Source organism: Amblyomma mixtum, chromosome 5 (genome assembly GCF_055824585.1).
Source record: "Amblyomma mixtum isolate Tamu chromosome 5, ASM5582458v1, whole genome shotgun sequence".
Classification (NCBI taxonomy): domain Eukaryota; kingdom Metazoa; phylum Arthropoda; class Arachnida; order Ixodida; family Ixodidae; genus Amblyomma; species Amblyomma mixtum.
The window spans coordinates 147,153,664-147,174,768 of NC_143016.1; the positions used below are offsets into that span (position 1 = coordinate 147,153,664).

The 21,105-nt window shown below is 50.1% G+C and overlaps 1 protein-coding gene, 9 non-coding genes and 1 pseudogene across 10 annotated transcripts; all 11 read left to right on the top strand.

The window, feature by feature from the left end:
- Positions 1–576: 576 nt before the first annotated feature.
- LOC149344031 (uncharacterized) lies at positions 577–1,486 on the top strand (annotated as a pseudogene).
- Positions 1,487–5,527: 4,041 nt separating this feature from the next.
- On the top strand, positions 5,528–5,609 carry TRNAL-AAG (transfer RNA leucine (anticodon AAG)). The gene has a single exon. It is a non-coding gene; the product is annotated as a tRNA-Leu (tRNA).
- A 131-nt stretch (positions 5,610–5,740) lies between these two features.
- On the top strand, positions 5,741–5,822 carry TRNAL-AAG (transfer RNA leucine (anticodon AAG)). The gene has a single exon. It is a non-coding gene; the product is annotated as a tRNA-Leu (tRNA).
- A 182-nt stretch (positions 5,823–6,004) lies between these two features.
- LOC149344034 (uncharacterized) lies at positions 6,005–7,288 on the top strand. The gene has a single exon (XM_089547131.1). The coding sequence runs from the start codon at positions 6,005–6,007 to the stop codon at positions 7,193–7,195; it is 1,191 nt and encodes a 396-aa protein (XP_089403257.1). The 3' UTR covers positions 7,196–7,288.
- A 3,804-nt stretch (positions 7,289–11,092) lies between these two features.
- On the top strand, positions 11,093–11,174 carry TRNAL-AAG (transfer RNA leucine (anticodon AAG)). The gene has a single exon. It is a non-coding gene; the product is annotated as a tRNA-Leu (tRNA).
- Positions 11,175–11,299: 125 nt separating this feature from the next.
- On the top strand, positions 11,300–11,382 carry TRNAL-AAG (transfer RNA leucine (anticodon AAG)). The gene has a single exon. It is a non-coding gene; the product is annotated as a tRNA-Leu (tRNA).
- A 5,031-nt stretch (positions 11,383–16,413) lies between these two features.
- On the top strand, positions 16,414–16,495 carry TRNAL-AAG (transfer RNA leucine (anticodon AAG)). Its single transcript has one exon. It is a non-coding gene; the product is annotated as a tRNA-Leu (tRNA).
- Positions 16,496–16,625: 130 nt separating this feature from the next.
- TRNAL-AAG (transfer RNA leucine (anticodon AAG)) lies at positions 16,626–16,707 on the top strand. Its single transcript has one exon. It is a non-coding gene; the product is annotated as a tRNA-Leu (tRNA).
- Positions 16,708–16,838: 131 nt separating this feature from the next.
- On the top strand, positions 16,839–16,920 carry TRNAL-AAG (transfer RNA leucine (anticodon AAG)). Its single transcript has one exon. It is a non-coding gene; the product is annotated as a tRNA-Leu (tRNA).
- A 128-nt stretch (positions 16,921–17,048) lies between these two features.
- On the top strand, positions 17,049–17,130 carry TRNAL-AAG (transfer RNA leucine (anticodon AAG)). The gene has a single exon. It is a non-coding gene; the product is annotated as a tRNA-Leu (tRNA).
- A 125-nt stretch (positions 17,131–17,255) lies between these two features.
- Positions 17,256–17,337, top strand: TRNAL-AAG (transfer RNA leucine (anticodon AAG)). Its single transcript has one exon. It is a non-coding gene; the product is annotated as a tRNA-Leu (tRNA).
- Positions 17,338–21,105: the final 3,768 nt, after the last annotated feature.

A 21,105-nucleotide genomic window follows, 5' to 3' on the forward strand; every position in this document is an offset into this window, starting at 1 on the left:
AATGGCTAACCCTATTTGCGCCCGAATTTGAGCTACCAAAATATCATCGCAGCAATACCCATGGAATGTGCCATGGGTACTGTTGGCACATGGTGACACAATGCCAGCTGCGCACCCTCCTCCTCCTCCTTCTTGTAATCCGAGCGCAGAAGAGCAATTGCGTGGAGAAGAAGTTAGCAGCTGGAGCAACGGTAGCGTAGCCGAGCATTCTACTTCCGGCCACCGAGCGTGACGGACGCTTGTAGAATGGGCTCCACTGGAGCAGCGATTGCGGCCCGTGCCGGCCGCGGAAACAGGATTGCTGAAACTGCTGATAACGAGTATCAGGTTCTTTTGCCAACTTTGCCTACCGGACGGCTGGTGTTAAACACTGTTTTTCTTCATGGCGATGTGCGACGGCGGCCTTTCAAAGTCGAAGACTTCCGTGATGCCCTGGTCAAGAACGGAACTCTCCCTGACGTGATAGCGGTGGGGGCGTACCAGGTTAACCACGTATGGGCGGTGACCCTCAGCACTCCCGAGGCAACCAAGCGGCTGCTCGCCATGAAGGAAATGCAAGTGAAAGGGGGCCGGTGTATGATCATCGACCCTGAGGACCAGCACGTCAAACTACGGCTGCATTGGATGCTGCCCGGCGTCGATGACGAGGACATCAGAACGGCATTTGCAGCGTTCGGAAAGATCCCCGCAGTGACCCGCGAAAGGTGGCGAGTTCAAGGAATGACTGAAAAGGCCTCTACTACAAGGACTGTTTTATTGAAGATGAAGCCAGGCGTAACAGTCGAAGACATTCCTCATCAGCTGAGGGTGGCGGGAGAGCTTGCGCTTGTGGTTGTGCCTGGTAGGCCAATGCAATGTCTGCGCTGTCGCGGCATTGGACACGTACGGCGGGAATGCAAAATTCCTCGCTGTCAGAAATGTAAGCGATTCGGTCATGGTGAGGCGGATTGCATTCGCACCTACGCATCGGCCACGGGAGCTGCGTTGGAGGACGAAAAGGCGGAGCTGCAAATGGATGCCGCTGAAGCTGAGGAGGCGGCTAAGGGGGCAGGGGGAGCGGAGAAGGTAGCAGCAGCCACCGTCTCCTCACCTGCTTCCGCGGAGGACACCGAGACGCCCAGCGACCAAGGGAAGGAGCCTGAACTTCCAGGCGCCGCGGCGACCGAAACGGCAGGGGACGGCGGATCTGCAGGTGCTTCAAAAACCGAGGTGCCCGAACCTATGTGCAGCGACGAGGGCAGGGATGACGGCGACAGCCGCATGGCGACCGTTAGTGCTCCCGTCAAGCGCCCTCACAATCTGATTCTCAACGAAGGGACCAACGATACTACCACCACTGCAGAGGAGCCTCCAACGAAAGCTGCGAAGGCCTGCATTCAAGCCGCGCCCCAACATTTCATCTGAAAGACGAGTCGCCGCAAGTTAACCTTTGCGGCAAGGCCACGGCGACCGACCTGAGGACCCTGGCGTCACACAAAGCGTCTAGCGATACGCTGGACGGGAGAGGTAAGCGCCATGCTATCGGTCTCTACACCTTTTTGTCGAAATGGCTCCGCTATGTTGTCTGAAAATAGCCACACTTAATGCAAGGGGGTTGGCGGGGAAAAGAAAACAGAGTCAAGTATATCGACTTATAACAGACTGTGACATTGACCTGTTGGCGGTACAAGAAACTAAAGTAGACGGGGAGGAAGAGACCGGGAGCATGGTGCAGCGTTTCACGTGTAGGTATTACGCAGTAGTGGCTCATGCAGTTGGAACGTCGGCTGGGTGTGTGCTCTTCGTCAAAAAGCTGCCGGGCCTGGTTGTTCAGGCTTATGCAACATGTTCTCATGGACGATTTATTGTGCTTGATTATGCTTACATGAATGTGGAGTGGAGAATGATCTGCCTTTACGCACCTAACAAAGTTGACGAGATTGCAGCCTTTTTTGGAAAAGTTGAGGAGTACTTCACTGTCGAAAGGCAAATGATCGTCATGGGTGATTTCAACTGTGTCTTGGCTGCGCGTGACAAAACAAGTGATAGAATATTCAGAGACATAAGTACCGAAAGACTGTCCGAGTTAGTGAAAAAATGGAATATTGAAGATGTGGCTGACTGTTTAGAGGGTGAGCGGGATGTGCAATTCACGCACTTTCAGCGTACGAGTCACGCACGTCTAGACCGTATTTATATGGCGGTAGACCTGCTGCCAAAATGCAACAATTACAAGGTTGAACCTGTGTCCTTCTCGGACCACTGTTTGGTACAGTGTAGGATAGGAACAGCAAAACGGGACAATGCTTTTAATTGGGACTTGTGGAAATTTAGTGATAAGCTGTTAAAGTGTGAACGTTTTTGTGACAATATAAAAGAAGAAATTGGCAAAGTAGAGCCAAATTCAAGACAAAAGTTATGGGAGCAGTGGGAACTATGTAAGCAGCAAATTAAAATATACGCAATTGAAAAGGCTAGCTGCTTGAAAAAAGAGGAAAAAATAAAGGAAAAGGATTTAAGAGAACTGCTGCGGAAACTAATTGAGCAGGAGAGTAAAGCTCCTGGTAAGTGGATTGAGGACGTAAAGAAAATTAAACAAAAGCTTGAAGTTATGGAACAAGAGCGTTATCGCGGTGGGCCGGTGCGTGCGAGAGCCGAAGAGGCGGTTTTCGGTGAAACACCAACAAAACGAGCATTGGGCATGGAAAAAGTACGGGCTGAGCGCAATAGGATTGATAAAATTGAATGGGGAGGTGTCGTAGCAGATGACGAAACGCATATAAAGCAAGCTTTTGCTGAATTCTATCAGGCGCTTTTCGCAAAACACGACGTAGACATCGACACATTCAAGGGAAGGTTTCTAGGAGCGATGCCAAGGTTAGATAACGAACAGAAACAGAGATTAGAGGCACCAATTACTGAATCCGAAGTGCAAACAGCAATAGGAAATTTAAACTCGGGTAAGTCGCCTGGACCAGACGGTTTAAGTGCGGCTTTCTATAAAGCCTTTAAGCAAGACATTTCCCCTTTGTTAACGGTACTCTTTAATGACGCATATGAATTAAAAGCCCTACCTCCTTCCTTTGGCGTATCTTACACTGTCCTAATTCCGAAAACGGAAGATAGTGAAAAGTTAAAGCATGTTACAGCCTACAGGCCGATTTCACTTACGAACGTGGACTACAAGATATTCATGAAGGTGCTAGCAAGGCGGTTACAAAGCGTAATGAATGTGATAGTTGGTTCTCATCAGACGTGCGGCATCAAAGGTCGTTCTATTGTGTCTAATATTCATAAAGCAAGATGTGTTCTTGAGTGTTGTCATATTACGAACAGTCCTGTTGCTATCCTTCAGTTAGACCTGGAAAAAGCGTTTGACTGCGTGGCACATGAACTTTTGTTTTTAATTTTGGATCACGTGAATGTCGGGTCAGTCATCAGGAAGGGAGTGGCCATGGCGTACCGAAACTGCACAACGAGACTAATAGTAAATAAGAGTTTGGGGGCCCCCATAAGCGTGAAGCGTTCGGTGCGCCAAGGCTGCCCCCTAAGCCCTCTTTTGTTTGGGGTATACATAGAATCCCTGTGTTTGAGCATAATACAGAATGACGGTATTCAAGGTTTTAAGTTACAAGCGACAGAAATTAAGTTGCTGGCTTATGCGGATAACGTAGCTGTTTTCGCTACTGATTATGAGAGCATAGTCAATCGACAGGAAGTCGAGTCAACTGGGCCAAATGTATTGGCTTCTGGCATGGTGAGTGGCCAACCACTCCTGTTAACTTTGCGAATGTGTCCTGGGTAACAACCTCAGTGAAGTATTTAGGTGTCCCACTGGAATGTTATCGAGATAGCGAACCGCATTGGAAAAGGCAGCTGGAAGACACACGTGCAAAAACTGACAAGTGGAAAGGGGCTAGGTTATCTACATTTGCCAGAGCTACAGTGTGCAACTTATTCTTCATCAGCAAGTTGTGGTACGTGATGCAGGTACTGCACTGTTCTCGAGTTAACGTGCAGAAACTGCACCGCATCTTTGCAGTGTTTGTCTGGGCCTCGAGCTGGGAACGATGCAGCCGGACAAATTTGTTCAGAAGTGTAAAAGACGGAGGACTAGGGCTCGGCCATCTGTTTTTGCGCCAAATTGTCAGCAGATTTTTATTCTTTCGAGACGCGAGTGACCTGTTCTTGCGCACAATCTGTCAAGTAAGGCTGGGCCATGCATTACCGGAATGGATTGTTGGAACAGATAACATTCAAGGTCGTATTTTTGGATACACCAGAGAAGTGGTTATGAGTGTTAGATTTCTAGCTGCTCGTTTTTCGCAGCAGTACCTCTCGACTGTAAAAAAGGAAACACTCTATCGGGATTTACGAGATGTTGTTCTGCCTGAACCATTGTACAGGGCCACATACCGTGGAGGCCAGGGCGGTAATGTGTTGAAGAGGGTGAAGAAAATGCAGGTACCAGCAGCAGCCAAAAGCTTCTTTTTCAGATTACACACAGAAACACTGGCCGTCAAAGCATTTATGGAGAAAAAGGGAATGTTTCTTCCTTGGGGTTCAGATTCTCTGATATGTAAGAAGCCAGAGACAATTGATCATGCATTCTTGCACTGCTGGGAAGGCGTCTACTTCTGGGACGTCTTGCAAAGCACGCTGAAGAAAGACTTGCCTCTAGACACGTATGGAATACGGTATCTCCCTCTACAGAACGAAGAGGGAGTGCCTTATGATGCAATACTGCTGCTGGGCCTCCACGCTATTTGGCGCTCACGAATGGCTGGATACCACTGTGAACCGGATGCGAGGCCTGCACGAATTTACTTCCGCGAGAGTGTGCACTGGTTTGTTGAAATACAGAAAACGGGTGCTCACGTTCCTGAGTGGCTCTCGAGGGTAGAGCCCTTGGTGTCCTTAAAGGACTTTTAGCATGACAATGCCTGCAGCAGACGGTTGAGTGTGAGTACCACCTGAAAGGGGTACAATGTAAATTTCCTTTTGTGTTTGTGTACCGTGTCGGAGCCCGGCAATAAAGAAAAAAAAATTACCGACGATTACGTTACTTCCTAATGCGAAATTTGAGCGCAGCAAATAAGCTGTTTCACCTTTTCGATAGTGAGTCAACCCCAGCTGCGGAGTTGGTTTCAGGGACAACGCCGCCGATGACGACACAAACAATATGATACCCTCGCTTCCGCAGCGCTAAGAACCAGGTCTAGCCGTGGGAAGGTGGTCACGTATTCGTCGACGTGCCGGGGCCTACGTGAAATAACCGGCGCGTCGGCAACTGAAGAGCACCCTATCCGCCACACAAGAACAGGGGGGGGGGGGGACCCTTTCCTCCTCTTTCTGCATGGCGGCGACGGTGTTCTATGCAGTCACGTTATCTTGACTCTCTAGCGGCGTCAGCGGCATCCAGCGGTATCAGTCGGTCGCTGCTAGCGCTGGGGGGATGAAAGGGGGGCGGAGCTGGTTACGAGGCCGACGACAACGACGACGACGACGCAAAACCCAGGAACGGACGCCAAAGAGCTGCGCTCTAAAAGGTAGCGTGGCCGAGCGGTCTAAGGCGCTGGTTTAAGGCACCAGTCTCTTCGGGGGCGTGGGTTCAAATCCCACCGCTGCCATGAATTTTTCCTTATGCTTTTTGTGTCCTTGCCCTGTTGAGTGGCCAGCTGCGCACCCTCCTCCTCCTCTTTCTTGTAATCAGAGCGCAGAAGAGCAATTGCGTGGAGAGGAAGTTAGCAGCTGGAGTATCGGTAGCGTGGCCGAGCGGTCTAAGGCGCTGGTTTAAGGCACCAGTCTCTTCGGGGGCGTGGGTTCGAATCCCACCGCTGCCATGATTTTTTCCTTATGCTTTTTGTGTCCCTGCCCTGTTGAGTGGCCAGCTGCGCACCCCCTCCTCCTCCTTCTTGTAATCAGAGCGCAGAAGAGCAATTGCGTGGAAAGGAAGTTAGCAGCTGGAGTATCGGTAGCGCGGCCGAGGATTCTGCTTCCGGCCACGCTCGTGAACGGACGCAGGATGCAGGGCTCCGTAGGAGCGGCTTCAGCGGCCCAGCAGGGCCGCGGTAACAGGATTTTTGATACTGAAGACCCGGAATATGAAGTGTTGCTGCCTCAACTGCCGACAGGCCGTATTGTTTTAAATACGTTGTTTTTGCATGCTGATGTGCGGGCCAGGCCGTATCGCGTGGAGCACTTCCGCGATGCGCTGGCGGGCTTAGGCCTACTGCCCGATGTTATCGCCCTTGGGGCGTATCAGATGAGCCACGTTTGGGCAATCACCTTCAAGAGCGACGAAGGCGTCAAGAGGCTGGCAAGCGTCAAGAACATGAAAGTGAAGGAGCATCGCTGTATTGTGGTCGACCCAGCCAACCAGGCGGTGCAATTGAAGCTGCATTGGATGCTGTACAACATGCCTGACGACGACATACGGACAGCCCTCTCACCTTACGGAAAGGTGATTGACGTTTGCCGGGAGAAATGGCGTGTTCACGGCGTGCAAGAAAAATCGTCAACGCGAGTGGTGTCCTTGGTTCTGCGGACGGGTCTCACCGTGGAAGACCTGCCCCACCAACTTCGTATCGCCGGTGAGCAGACCTTGGTTGTTGTCCCTGGCAGAGCACCGTTGTGCTTGAAATGCCGAAACACCGGTCATGTTCGACGTGACTGCCGCGTCCCGAAATGTACGCTTTGTCGTCGCTACGGCCATGACGAAGCGCAGTGTGAAAGGACGTACGCGTCGGTAACAGGACCGGCGCCCAAGGAAGACGTGGCGGACCTTTTCATGGACGAGGCTGACGTCGCTGAGGCCTCCCGCACGGAGAGTCGGCCGTCGGACACGGCCGTAATGCCGACTGAGCATAGCGCTGGCCTACCGAACGCGGCTACAGTGCAACTTACTCAGCAGAAAACTCAAGAGGAAAAGCCAAGCGATGAAAATGTGAAGGAGTTGGCCACCGAACCAGCCGCTACCGAGGTGGATGCAGCAAAACACGCACCTGGAAGCGATTTGATGGACGTCGCAGAATCGGGTGTAAGCAACGCGGCGACAAAAAGGTCACGGGACTCAGCCAACAACCAGCACGAGAACCTTGGCAACGAGAGCAACGATGAACCCCCGCCGAAAGCACCGGTGGGCCGTCGGGCGCCCTTCCGTCCGAAACCGAACATTCCGCCGGACAGACGGCCGGCGGCAACACCGCCTCCGTAGGACGTGGCGCCTACTGGGGCGTCCAGGCCAGCGTCGTCAAAAGATGGACGCCTTTTCAGAAGTAGCCGCTGCGTACACCGCAAAGGTACGCGTGGGAATTGTGCTGCCAATTGCTTACTTGTTGCAAAGCGCTAATATCAGTAGTTACCCAGAGGTACTGTGCGAACGGTGTGCTCTATAAGATACATGGCTCTGAGACTAGAGACAGCATTAAGAGTTGCCACCTTGAATGTTCGTGGCCTTGGAGCACGTAGGCGACAGTATCAACTTAGTCGCCTCTGTATGGAGAAGGAACTCGATGTCATCGCGATACAAGAAACTAAGGTCGAGACTCAAGAGCAGACCGATCGCATGGTGATGCCTTTTACCGCGCATTATAGTGTGTGTGTATGCCATGCTAATGGCATGTCAGGCGGGTGCGCACTGATGATACGGAAGAGTGCTGGCATTATTGAAGAGAGTATGACTGTTTGCCAAACTGGCCGCATGCTTATTGTAGATTTTTCTTTTTCTGAATCCTTGTGGCGGATCATATGCGTTTATGCTCCTAACAATGTGAATGACCGAATGGTATTTTTTGAGTACATGGAGCAGTACTTAAAGTGTGATCGCTTTGTCATATTTCTCGGTGATTTTAACTGTGTGTGTTTTGCGGAGGATCGATTCAGAGGTGCACATGTTCGTGACAAAAGTGCTCTCCTTTTGAGCTCACTAATTGAGGAGCACAACCTAGAAGATGTGGGCCGAGTCTTCACTGGCGGTATGCTTCCGCAGTACACACACAATCAGAGAGAGAGCCGAGCAAGGTTGGACAGAGTGTATATTTCACTAGACTTGATGCCCCTATGTAACAGTTACAGTGTCACACCACTATCATTCACAGATCATAGCTTGGTGAGCTTCGCACTCGGGAAAAAAACTAAGACGACACGATTTAACTGGGACATGTGGAAATTCAATGAAAAGCTTCTTGATGATGAACTGTTCTCAAGCAGAGTTAAGGGAAAATTAACAGAGATGCTGACAATGAAGCATGAAAACTTTCGGACTGCATGGGAGGAATTTAAGAGCCAAGTTAAGCTCATTGCAATCGAAAGAGGAAGCAGCCGGAAGCACGAAGAACTGCAGAAGCAAAAAGAGCTGCAAAGGGAACTGGAATTTCTTTTAAACGTACAAAACTTTGACCACGATCAATTGGCTGAGAACGTGAAGAAAGTGAGACATGAACTAGAAGTTATCGATACAGAGCGATACAAGGCTGCAGTCATACGTTCTCGGAGTGAAAAGATATGGATGGGTGAGGTGCCAAACAAGCGCGCAATGAGCGATGAAAACGGCAGGCGTCAAGAAACGAGATCAAGTAGATACGTTTCCAAAATGAAGTGACGTCAGATCCCGCGGTGATCGAGAATGCTTTTGTTGACCATTATCGCGATGTGTTCGGCAATGTCACACGCCTCGAGCCAGGCTTCGACAGCGATTTCATGATCGGAATGCCAAGACTGGATGACGATGTTAAGGACAGCCTAGAAATGCCAATAAGTGTGAGCGAGATCAAAACAGCGATAGAGAAGCTGCCGTCGGGCAAATCGCCAGGGCCGGATGGCCTAGGCGCAGCTTTTTACAAAGCTTTCAGTGAAGAATTGGCGTGCATTTTGCATAAACTTCTGTCAGAAGCGTATGAATTTAGAAAAGTCCCTCCTTCATTTCGTACATCACACGCAGTGCTGATTCCAAAAACCGATGATCCGGAAAAGCTCCTTCTTGTAGGCTCATATAGACCGATATCTCTCACCAATACAGACTACAAAATTTTTATGAAAGTCTTAGCTGGACGATTACAAGTGGTAATTAAAGAGCTAGTAGGGCCACATCAGACGTGCGGCATTAGAGAGCGCACAATTTCAACGAACACCCACATCGCAAGAAGTGTACTAGAATGTTGTGATGCCCTTGAGGGTCGAGTGGCCATGTTACAGCTTGACCTTGCGAAGGCCTTTGACCGGGTCTCGCATCAGGTGCTTTTCAGTATACTACAGCACTGTAATGTTGGGAGCATAATTTTAGACGGTGTCAAAATGGCTTATGAAGAATGTTCAATGCAGATTATCATCAACAAGTGCCTTAGTTCAAAGGTGCTAGTCCGCTCCTCTGTGAGGCAAGGATGTCCCTTGTCTCCTCTCCTTTTTGCCATATACCTCGAACCTTTCTGTAGGGCAGTCATCCTTGATGCAAACATACGTGGTTTTAGGCTGCACGCCGCTGAAGTTAAAATGCTGGCTTATGCAGATGACGTTGCAGTCTTCTGCGAGGACAGAGAAAGCGTGCTAGAGGCTGTGCGCATTGCCAGAAATTTCTGTTGCTATACTGGGGCCCAGATTAACTTTGAAAAAAGTGTGGGAATATGGCATGGGAGCTGGAATACGACACCCGCCAATTTCGCGGGTATAGAGTGGACTTCAGTGCCTGCACGGTATCTCGGGGTGCCCCTTCAGCACTATAGGGACTCGACGCAGTTCTGGAGTGAACAAACAGAAGAGTTGAGGGAAAAAACAAAAGGATGGCAGGGTCGCGAATTATCGGTGTTCGCGCGCGCGGCAGCGTGCAATGTTTTTTTGATTGCCAAAGTGTGGTATATGATGCAAGTGTTGTTCATGCCTCGTATAAATGTGCAAAAGATGCACCGAGTGTTTGCCGTCTTTATCTGGAACTCCACTTGGGAGCGGACCAGCCGTACAAACCTTTTTCGCAAAGTTCGCGATGGTGGACTAGGGCTCTCACACTTGTTTATACGACAGATCGTATCGCGATTCTTCTTCCTGCGAGATGAAAGTAACGATTTTCTCCGTACAGTCATCCAGGCGAGATTGGCGAAAACACTGCCTGAGTTTGCTGTTTCCACATCCAATGTTGCCAGTATAAGAGTGACCGGCTACTACCGAGAAGTAGTTGCTTCCTTTAGAATACTTTGTGCACGTTTTTCTTTGGAGCATTTGTCCTCAGTGACAAAGAAACAACTGTACGCGGACTTAGTTGACAGCATGCTGCCCACCCCATTGTATAGGACGGTGTACTCTGGAGGGTCAGGTAAAGATGTACTGAAGCGAGTCAGAAGGATGCCTTTAAGACCGGCGGCCAAAACGTTTTTCTTCCAGTTGCACACAAACACACTCCCCGTTAAAGTATGGCTGGAACAGAAAGGAATATTCGTGCCTTGGACAACCGATTGCTTACTGTGTAAAAAGCCGGAAACAATTGAAGATGCCTTCATTGAATGCTGGGACGCAGTCTTCCACTGGGATATTTTGCAGCGCACTCTAAAAAAAGATCTCCCCATAACACCATATGGAATACGATTTCTGCCAGTTGAAAGCGATCAAGGGATACCTTTTGATATGTTCATGGTCCTGGGCCTCCACAGCTTGTGGAGGACGAGAATGGCTTTTCGGCACGCAGATGCCAATGTGCGATCTACGCGCGATAACCTAATCGAAAGTGTTTCATATATTAGAGAAGTGTATCGTGCACAAAATGAACCCCCTGAGTGGGTTACCATCCTTGATGACTTGGTGTGTCTGAAGAAATTTTGAAATACCCGCATCGCATGCTAACGTGCTTATTCAGTATATATGTATGTATTCATTTGTGTGACCTGTCACTGTATTAACAGGCAATAAAGAAAAAAAAAAGCGTGGCCGAGCGGTCTAAGGCGCTGGTTTAAGGCACCAGTCTCTTCGGGGGCGTGGGTTCGAATCCCACCGCTGCCATGATTTTTTCCTTATGCTTTTTGTGTCCCTGCCCTGTTGAGTGGCCAGCTGCGCACCCCCTCCTCCTCCTTCTTGTAATCAGAGCGCAGAAGAGCAATTGCGTGGAGAGGAAGTTAGCAGCTGGAGTATCGGTAGCGTGGCCGAGCGGTCTAAGGCGCTGGTTTAAGGCACCAGTCTCTTCGGGGGCGTGGGTTCGGATCCCACCGCTGCCATGAATTTTTCATTATGCTTTTTGTGTCCCTGCCCTGTTGAGTGGCCAGCTGCGCACCCTCCTCCTTCTTGTAATCAGAGCGCAGAACAGCAATTGCGTGGAGAGGAAGTTAGCACGTGGAGTATCGGTAGCGTGGCCGAGCGGTCTAAGGCGCTGGTTTAAGGCACCAGTCTCTTCGGGGGCGTGGGTTCGGAATCCCACCGCTGCCATGAATTTTTCCTTATGCTTTTTGTGTCCCTGTCCTGTTGAGTGGCCAGCTGCGCACCCTCCTCCTTCTTGTAATCAGAGCGCAGAAGAGCAATTGCGTGGAGCGGAAGTTAGCACCTGGAGTATCGGTAGCGTGGCCGAGAGGGATTCTACTTCCGGCCACCGAGCGTGACGGAAGTGTGTATCATGGGCTCCCAAGGAGCGGATTTAGCGGCCCAGCCGGGCCGCGGTATCAGGAGTACAATCAAACCGAACGAGGACTACCAGCTGATTTTGCCGCATTTGCCAACAGGTTCGAGCGTTTTGCATACTGTTTTTTTTGCACGGGGACGTCCAAGCCAGGCCATACCGTGTTGAAAACTTTCGTGACGCTCTTGAGCGTCTGTCATTGCTGCCGGAAGTGGTTTTCCTCGGGGCCTATCAGATGAATCATGTTTGGGCCGTGACATTCTGCAATGAAGAAGGAAAAAACAAAATGCTACAGGCGGAAGCGTTCAACGTCAAGGACCACCGCTGTGTGGTCATTGACCCATGCAACCAGGGCGTCAGGCTGAAGCTGTTCTGGCTGCTACACGGCGTGAAAGATGACGACGTGAAGGCAGCTCTGGCGGCTTTTGGAAAAGTGACCGACATAACTCGGGACAAGTGGAGAGTCAAAGGCTGCGTCGACAAGTCGTCTACAACGCGCTCAGTGACATTGAAGCGGAAGGTGGGCGTTACCATCGAGGACTTACCGCACCAGCTGCGTGTTGGAGAGGACGTCGCACACGTCCACGTTCCTGGCAGAGCTCCGCTCTGCCTGAGGTGCCGCGGCACCGGACACATACGTCGGGAGTGCCGTGTGCCACGTTGCGGGCTCTGTCATCGCTTCGGCCACGACGACGCCCAGTGCGTGCGAACATATGCTACCGTAGCTGGTCCTGGTCGTAGGGATACTACTGAGGAGCATATTATGGTCGAAGTCAACGCAGTAGAGGCGACCCGTGAGAGTCGGGAAGACGCAGTACCGAAAAGCATAGCCTCAGAAAAAGCAACGCTTCCCACGGAACATGAGGCTGCCAACTCAGAAGAACCACCTGTGCCTGACACCAGAACTGAGGCGGACACGGGAAAAGCAGATGATGCTGCGGTACGTGCAGCTGAGACGGTTTTGGAATCGACCGACGAGAAGGACGTTGACACGGAGATGCCCGCGGCGTCAACTTTGCCAGCGAAGAGGACGCACGACCAAGCTGATGACAAGGCGACGAGCTACGACGGGACGGACCATGAGGAAGCTCTTCCCAAAGCGCCTCATGTTCGACGTGCGGCCTACAAGCCCAAGCCGAACATTCCTCCTGATCGTAGGACTTCGTCGGGTGTCCCTCCGCCTTAGCGGAGGTGCCTTGCAGGGTCTTCGTGTTGGTAACCCGGTTCTCGATCGGGTTCAGTGCTGACACCGCCGTACTTTGCAAACTGGAAGGATCTTTGATGAGGTGAGCTGCAAACCGATGTCACTTCGAGAGCGGCGAATCCCAACCATTTAGATGGCGTCTCAAATAACATGTTGCTTGCGTATTGCCACACTGAACGTGAGAGGTCTTTCTGCGCGAAGGAGGCAAAATCAGCTTAAGCGTCTCTTGTTCGAAAACGAAATCGATCTGTTGGCTATTCAAGAGACAAAAAATGAAAGCGAAGAGTTGACAGATGCGATGGCTGAAATTTACCGTGCACAGTTCAGTGTTTGCGTGTGCCATGCAAAAGGAAAGTCGGGAGGGTGTCTGATTTTAACTAGAAACTGCAAAGTCACTGTGGAAACTGTATTTTCATGTGAAAGTGGCTGGATTGTAGCATGCGATTTTTACTTTTCTGGTGTAGAGTGGAGATCTGTGTGTGTGTATGCACCTAATAGAATTCCCGAACGAGATGCTTTTTTCGCCGTGTTCAACCTTTCCTGCTGACAGAAAAGTGTGTACTATTGCTTGGAGATTTTAACTGTGCGTGTAGACCTGAAAATAGAACAACGAACAAAACCCTGCAGGATACGAGTGCCGAGCTGCTGTTTGAGATAATTAATGAAGCAGAATTGGAAGACATTGGCATTATAACGCAAGGTTCTGAACAAGCGCAGTACACGCATTTTCAAGGCGTTAGTCACGCAAGGCTGGACAGAATTTGTTTCTTCTGAGGTTGCGCCCTTGTGTTCCCAGTACCAGACTGTGCACGTCAGCTTCAGTGATCATTCTTTAGTCGTGGTCACACTTGGGGAGAGGAAAAGGACTGTCAAGTTTAGTTGGGAATTATGGAAATTTAATGACACATTTTTGGAGGATGAGGAGTTTAGCAAGAAACTAAAAGACTCAGTCAAAAGCTTGTTAGAAAAAGAGTCAGACTTCATACAAACATGGGAACAATTTAAATGCGACGTGAAAGTGGCCGCTATAGAAAGAGCATGTGTTTTAAAGCGTAAGGAAAAACAGCAAGAAAAGGAACTTCGTACCGAGCTTGATTTCATGCTCAGCATGGAAGGCGTCAAGCCGGGGTTGTACAGACAAGAAATAAGAGACCAAAACTAAGCTTGAACTAATAGATGAAACGAAATATCGAGGTGCAGTGATAAGGGCGCGCAGCGAAAGATTTTGGCTTGGGGAGACGCCCACAAAAAGGGCGCTCAGCGACGAAAAACAGTATGCAGTTTCGAAAGAGATAAAGGAAATTTGTTATCGCAATGACGTAACTTCCGAATCTGAGATGATTGAAAGGGCGTTTCTGGAATATTACGAAAACTTGTTCAGCCTTAAAACGCCCGATGTTGAACACTATAAAACTGCATTCCTGTCGCTAATGCCAAGAGTCGAGGATGACCTGGCGCATGTACTTGAGGAGCCCATAACGGCAGCTGAAATCGAAGCTGCAATACACCAGCTGAGCTTAAACAAGTCGCCTGGGCCGGACGGTCTCGGTGCCGCACTTTACAAGGCTATGAAAACAGAAAACAGAAATGGCAATAGCATTACAACGCGTAATAAGCGAGTGTTATGAAAGAAAGTTAACTCCGCCGTCTTTCCGAACCTCCCACGTGGTGTTGATCCCAAAATCGGACGACCCGAGTAGGTTGCAGTCAGTTCAGTGTTACCGCCCAATAAGCTTAACTAACGTAGACTACAAAATTTATATGAAAGTGCTAGCCGGACGACTCCAAACAGTAATTAAAACCCTTGTTGGCCCACACCAGACCTTTGGCATAAAAGCCAGAACCATTTTTACTAACATACACGTAGCTAGGTGTGTCCTTGAATGCTGTGATGCAACGGGGGGTCGTGTCGCCATGATGCAACTAGACCTGCATAAGGCGTTTGATAAAGTTGTACATGAAATTTTGTTCGCGCTGTTGGAACATGTGAATGTAGGATGTATCATCACTGATGGCGTGAAGATGGTTTACAATGGCTGTACATCATGGTTCATATTTAATAAGCGCCTGAGTAATAGTATTGCTGTCTTGTCGTCAGTGAGGCAGGGTTGCCCTCTTTCTCCACTGCTTTTTGCACTTTACCTGGAGCCCTTTTGTTTAAAGCTGTTAACTACGCAAAACATTCGAGGTTATGCCTTTTGTCATAATGAAGTGAAGGTATTGGCATATGCAGATGATATAGCAGTGTTCTGCAGAGACCAGGAAAGCGTGCAAGAAGTGGTGAGAGAAGCCGTAAAATTTTGCGATGCAAGTGGCTGTGCGATAAGCTGGCAGAAATGTTTTGGTTTTTGGCATGGAAAGTGGCAGGCCACGCCAGAAGTATTCTGTCGAATGAAGTGGGTAGACACGCCAGGAAAGTACCTCGGCGTGCCGCTAACCAACTACACAGAAAGCAAAGAATATTGGGCCCATGAAACCGAACGAGTCAAAGCTCAGACAGGCAAATGGGGGGGTCACAACTTTTCCATGTTTGCAAGAGCTACGGTGTGCAACATGTTTTTAATAGCAAGGATTTTCTATGTTCTGCAAGCGTTAACTTTGCCAAGGACTTCAGTGCAAAGGTTGCACAGAGTGTTTGCAACGTTTATTTGGTCGTCAACATGGGAACGTACCAGCCGATGCAATCTGTTCCATAAGGTGCGGAACGGGGGGCTAGGATTATCAAATTTATTTCTGAGGCAGATAGTGACTAGATTCTTTTTCTTGCGTCAAGATAAAGATTTTCTGCGAACTATTATACAAGTGCGATTGTCAGAATCACTGCCTGATTATGTGGTGTCATTCATGTCTGCAGGTCGGAGTGGGTTAAGTGCTTTCTTGCAAGAAGTTGTTGCAGCAGTGCCTATTCTTCGGTCAAAATTTTCCGATGAGTATCTAGCCATTGTAACAAGGAAAAAGATGTACAAGGACCTGCTCGATGTGTTTCTGCCAGTGCCTGTTTATCGCAGTGCATATCTTTTTGGACGCGAACGCGATGGGCTAAAAAAAAGGGTCAAAAGAATGCCAGTGAAGCCTTCAGTGCGTTCTTTCTTTTTTCAATTGCATACTGGAACCCTCCCAGTGAAGCCATGGTTGCAGAGCAAAGGCCTTTTTGTACCTTGGTCAGTGGAATGTCTAATTTGCAAAAAAGTGGAAACTATAGAGCATATCCTTCTCGATTGTCATGACGCTGTCTTTCTTTGGGATGTCTTGAAACGCACCCTGAAAAAAGAGTTACCTTTGACGCCTTTTGGAATACGCTTCCTACCATGTGCAGAAACAGGTGAAGTGCCTTACGACCTGCTAATGTTGCTCTGCATGCATAGCCTATGGCGCACGCGAATGGATGTCAGGCATGAGCATGCGGTTGTGCATCCTGCACATCAGTATTTCATTGAAAGCATCATGTACACACAGGAAGTTTTCGGACAGCGAGCTCCACAACCTGAGTGGTTGCCTGTCCTCGACCAACTAAAATCATTTAACCCATTTTATCATCGTGCACTAGCTAGAAACTGACCAGTGCTTTTATTGTCATGTCATTGTGTTTTTGTGTTTCGTTTTTCCGGCCAAGTCGGTAATAAAGAAGAAGAAAAAAAAAGGTAGCGTGGCCGAGCGGTCTAAGGCGCTGATTTAAGGCACCAGTCTCTTCGGGGGCGTGGGTTCGAATCCCACCGCTGCCATGATTTTTTCTTATGCTTTTTGTGTCCCTGCCCTGTTGAGTGGCCAGCTGCGCACCCTCCTCTTCCTCCTTCTTGTAATCAGAGCGCAGAAGAGCAATTGCGTGGAGAGGAAGTTAGCACCTTGAGTATCGGTAGCGTGGCCGAGCGGTCTAAGTCGCTGGTTTAAGGCACCAGTCTCTTCGGGGGCGTGGGTTCGAATCCCACCGCTGCCATGAACTTTTCCTTATGCTTTTTGTGTCCCTGCCCTGTTGAGTGGCCAGCTGCGCACACTCCTCCTCCTCCTTCTTGTAATCAGAGCGCGGAAGAGCAATTGCGTGTAGAGGAAGTTAGCACCTGGAGTATCGGTAGCGTGGCCGAGGGGTCTAAGGCGCTGGTTTAAGGTACCGGTCTCTTCGGGGGCGTGGGTTCGAATCCCACCGCTGCCATGAATTTTTCCTTATGCTTTTTGTGTCCCTGCCCTGTTGAGTGGCCAGCTGCTCACCGTCCTCCTCCTTCTTGTAATCAGAGCGCAGAAGAGCAATTGCGTGGAGAGGAAGTTAGCACCTGGAGTATCGGTAGCGTGGCCGAGCGGTCTAAGGCGCTGGTTTAAGGCACCAGTCTCTTCGGGGGCGTGGGTTCGAATCTCACCGCTGCCATGAATTTTTCCTTATGCGTTTTGTGTGCCTGCCCTGTTGAGTGGCCAGCTGCGCACCCTCCTCCTTCTTGTAATCAGAGCGCAGAAGAGCAATTTCGTGGAGAGGAAGTTAGCACCTGGAGTATCGGTAGCGTGGCCGAGCGGTCTAAGGCGCTGGTTTAAGGCAGGAGTCTCTTCGGGGGCGTGGGTTCGAATCCCACCGCTGCCATGAATTTTTCTTATGCGTTTTGTGTCCCTGCCGTGTTGAGTGGCCAGCTGCGCAGCCTCCTCCTCCTCCTTCTTGTAATCAGAGCGCAGAAGAGCAATTGCGTGGAGAGGAAGTTAGCAGCTGGAGTATCGGTAGCGTGGCCGAGGTTCTGTTTCCGGCCACGCTAGTGAACGGTCGCAGAATCATGAGCTCCGGTGGAGCGGCGATAGCGGCCTTTGCTGGCCGCGGAAACAGGTCCGACTTTGAAGCAGATAAGCATTACGAGATTATTTTGCCTACTCTGCCAACAGGACGTGTTGTTCTCAACACGGTGTTTTTGCACGGCGACGTGTGAGCGCGGCCTTACAAGGTCGAAGACTTTCGTGACGCCCTCGCCCAAGCGGGTGCGCTCCCCGACGTTGTAGCGTTGGGGGCGTACCAAATCAACCATGTTTGGGCGGTCACACTCAACAGCGCTGAAGCAACGAAGCGATTTGCGGCTTTCAAGGACCTTCCAGTTAAAGGTCGCCGGTGTCTTATATTCGACCCCGAGGACCACGTGCTGAAACTGCGGCTACACTGGATGCTGCACGGCGTCGCCGACGAAGATATCCGGACTGCGTTTGCGGCCTTCGGGAACGTGACGGAGGTAACCCGTGAGCGTTGGCGAGTGCAGGGAGTGAAAGAAAAGGGCTCCACCACAAGGATAGTTCTGCTCAAGCTGAAGCCTGGAATGAAGGCGGACGACCTCCCCTACCATATAAGAGTCGCCGGCGAGCTTGCCCTTGTGGTCGTGCCTGGGCGGCCCATGCAGTGTTTGCGTTGTCAGGGAAGCGGACATGTCCGACGTGACTGCAAGATACCTCGCTGCTCACGCTGCCGACGCTTCGGACATTCGGAAGATGGGTGTGTCCGCACATACGCTGCCGCAACGGTGCCAGCGCTTAGAGAGGAATCACCGGAAACCGTTATGGACGTCGTCGAGGCTGAGGAAGCAGCCAAGGGGACCGATGGTGTGGAAAGCTCTGTGGTGGCCCCAAGCGTGACAACTCCGACGACCACTGAAAAAGAGGCGGGCGAGGGCGTGGACAAGAAACAGGTACTGCCATCCGTTGTTTCGGAGGTGCCTGTGAGCGAGGAAGCGCCCCTTGAAGGGACAAGTGTTCCGGCGGCATCGGCGGATGAGAACACCAATGCGGAGAACGGCGGCCGGTCAACGAGCGCTGGCAGTGCGCCGAAGCGCTCGCACGCCGACGCTGGTGACGGAGCGGATAAGCAGCTCCCTGGCAACGCCGAGGACCCACCAGCGAAAACTGTGCAGGGACGACGACCTTCCTTCAGACCCCAACCTAATATCGCGACGGGCCGGAGGGCAGCCGAAAAGCCGCTCTCGCAGCACGTCCAGCCCGATAATTACGATGGCGGCGGGACTTCTGGAAGCGTCTAGCGACGTGCTAGGCGCGAAAGGTAAGCACCATGCTCCCAGCGTCCTCTTAAAGTACGAAAATGGCGATGCAACAGTCACTGAGCGTAGCAACGCTTAACGTCCGTGGGTTTGCATCGAAAAGAAAGCAAAGTCAAGTATACCGTATTTTAACGGACCAGGACGTGGACGTGTTGGCGGTTCAGGAAACCAAAATAGAAGGGGAAGATGACACGGGGAGCATGGTGCAGCGTTTCACGTCGAGGTACGATGTGGCTGTTAGTCACGCGGTTGGCACATCGGCCGGGTGCCTTCTGTTCGTTAAGAAGTTGCCAGGACTGACAGTACAAGAAGTGATTTCATGTATGCAAGGTCGTTTTATTGTTTGCGACTTCGTTTTTCATAACAGCGAATGGCGCGTTCTTTGTGTTTATGCACCGAATGCGGCTGATGAAAGGTTAATTTTTTTCGTGAGCATCCGGCGATATCTAAATAGTGGGCGACAACTCGTCGTTATGGGCGATTTCAATTGTGTCTCAAGTGCTCGAGATAAGACAAGTAGCCGCGCGTTTAGAGACGCAAGCACGGATGTTTTGTCGCAGCTAGTTGGCGAATTTGCTCTAGATGATGTAGCGGAGTGTTTGGAGGGAGCGCGCAGCGTGAAATACACGCATTTCCAAGGTTCTAGTCATGCCCGGCTCGACCGTATTTATTTATCGTTGGATGCGATTCCGAAGTGCCAAAATTATGTCGTTATGCCAGTGTCTTTTTCGGATCACTGTCTTGTGAAATGTACAATCGGCCCTAGAAACACAAGGAAAAAATTTGTGTGGGGACTGTGGAAGCTAAACTCCAAACTCTTAGAAGATGAAGCTTCAGTTGAAATAATTGCAGGGAAGCTTAAAGAGAGAACAACGGCCTTGCACCACCATTGGAGAGCAGCGGGAATGGTGCAAACAAGAAATTAAGATGAAAGCTATAGAAAGAGCCAGTTGTATTCGACATGACGAAAAGCGAGAAGAAGCTTGTTTAAGGGCGACACTAAATCAGTTAATAGCGCACGAGTGCAAAGCGCCAGGGGTCTATAATGACGATATCAGAAAACTGAAAAAGAAAATTGAGTTATTAGATGAAGATCGATATCGAGGAGCGCTCGTTCGCGCCAGGGCCGAAAGATGCGCAGCAGGCGAGACGCCCACTAAACGGGCTCTCGGCCTCGAGAAAGCTCATGCTCGTCGAAACGACATAGAAGAAATAGAGTGGAACGGCAACCTCGTGACAGATAAAGACGGCATTGCACGTGCGTTTTACGAATACTATCAGCAACTGTTTGCATATCGCGACATTAACATGGACAGGTTTAAGCGCGTGTTTCTTTCTTCCTTGCCACGACTAGATGCTGACACAACAGAAAAGTTGGAGCTGCCGATTTCCGAACATGAAGTTGAGCGTGCCATTGATAATCTAAATCCAGGGAAGTCGCCAGGGCCTGATGGCTTGAGCGCGGCTTTTTATAAAGCATTTAAAAAAGTGTTGTCCCCATTGTTAGCTGCAGTATTTAACGAAGGCTACGATCTTGACTTGTTGCCGCCTTCTTTTGCGTCGTCACACACTGTACTAATCCCTAAAACAGAACAAACTGAGAAATTGAGATTGGTGACGTCATACAGGCCAATAGCCCTAACAAATGTTGATTACAAAATACTAATGAAAGTACTAGCAGCCAGATTACAGACCGTTATTAAGGAGATTGTTGGGCCTCACCAGACTTGCGGGATCAAGGGAAGGACCATTGCTACGAACATACATAAGGCGAGATGCGTACTGGAGTGTTGTGTTGCAACATGCGGTAGCGTTGCGGTTCTGCAACTCGACCTTGAAAAAGCGTTTGATTGTGTTTCACATGATGCCTTGTTTGCAGTTCTAGATTACATTAATGTGGGTTCTGTTATCAGCGAGGGCGTAGCCTTGGCGTACCGAAACTGCACTACAAGATTAATTGTAAACAAGGAACTTGGTGCACCCGTGAACGTGCGACGTTCGGTGCGTCAGGGTTGCCCCCTCAGCCCGCTTCTCTCCTGCATCTATATTGAAACTTTGTGCTTGTCAATCCTTGAGAATGAATCTGTACAGGGCTTCCAAGTCCACATGACGGAGGTCAAACCTTTGTCGTATGCTGATGACGTAGCCGTCTTCTGTACGAACAGAGAGAGCGTTAGCGTGGCAGTCGAAGCCGTGAAAGATTTCAGCACGACCACTGGAAGTCCGGTGAATAGGGGAAAGTGTCTAGGGTTTTGGCACGGAGAGTGGCCATCGACGCCTTACATGTTTGCCAACGTGACTTGGACCACAACACCGGTTAAGTA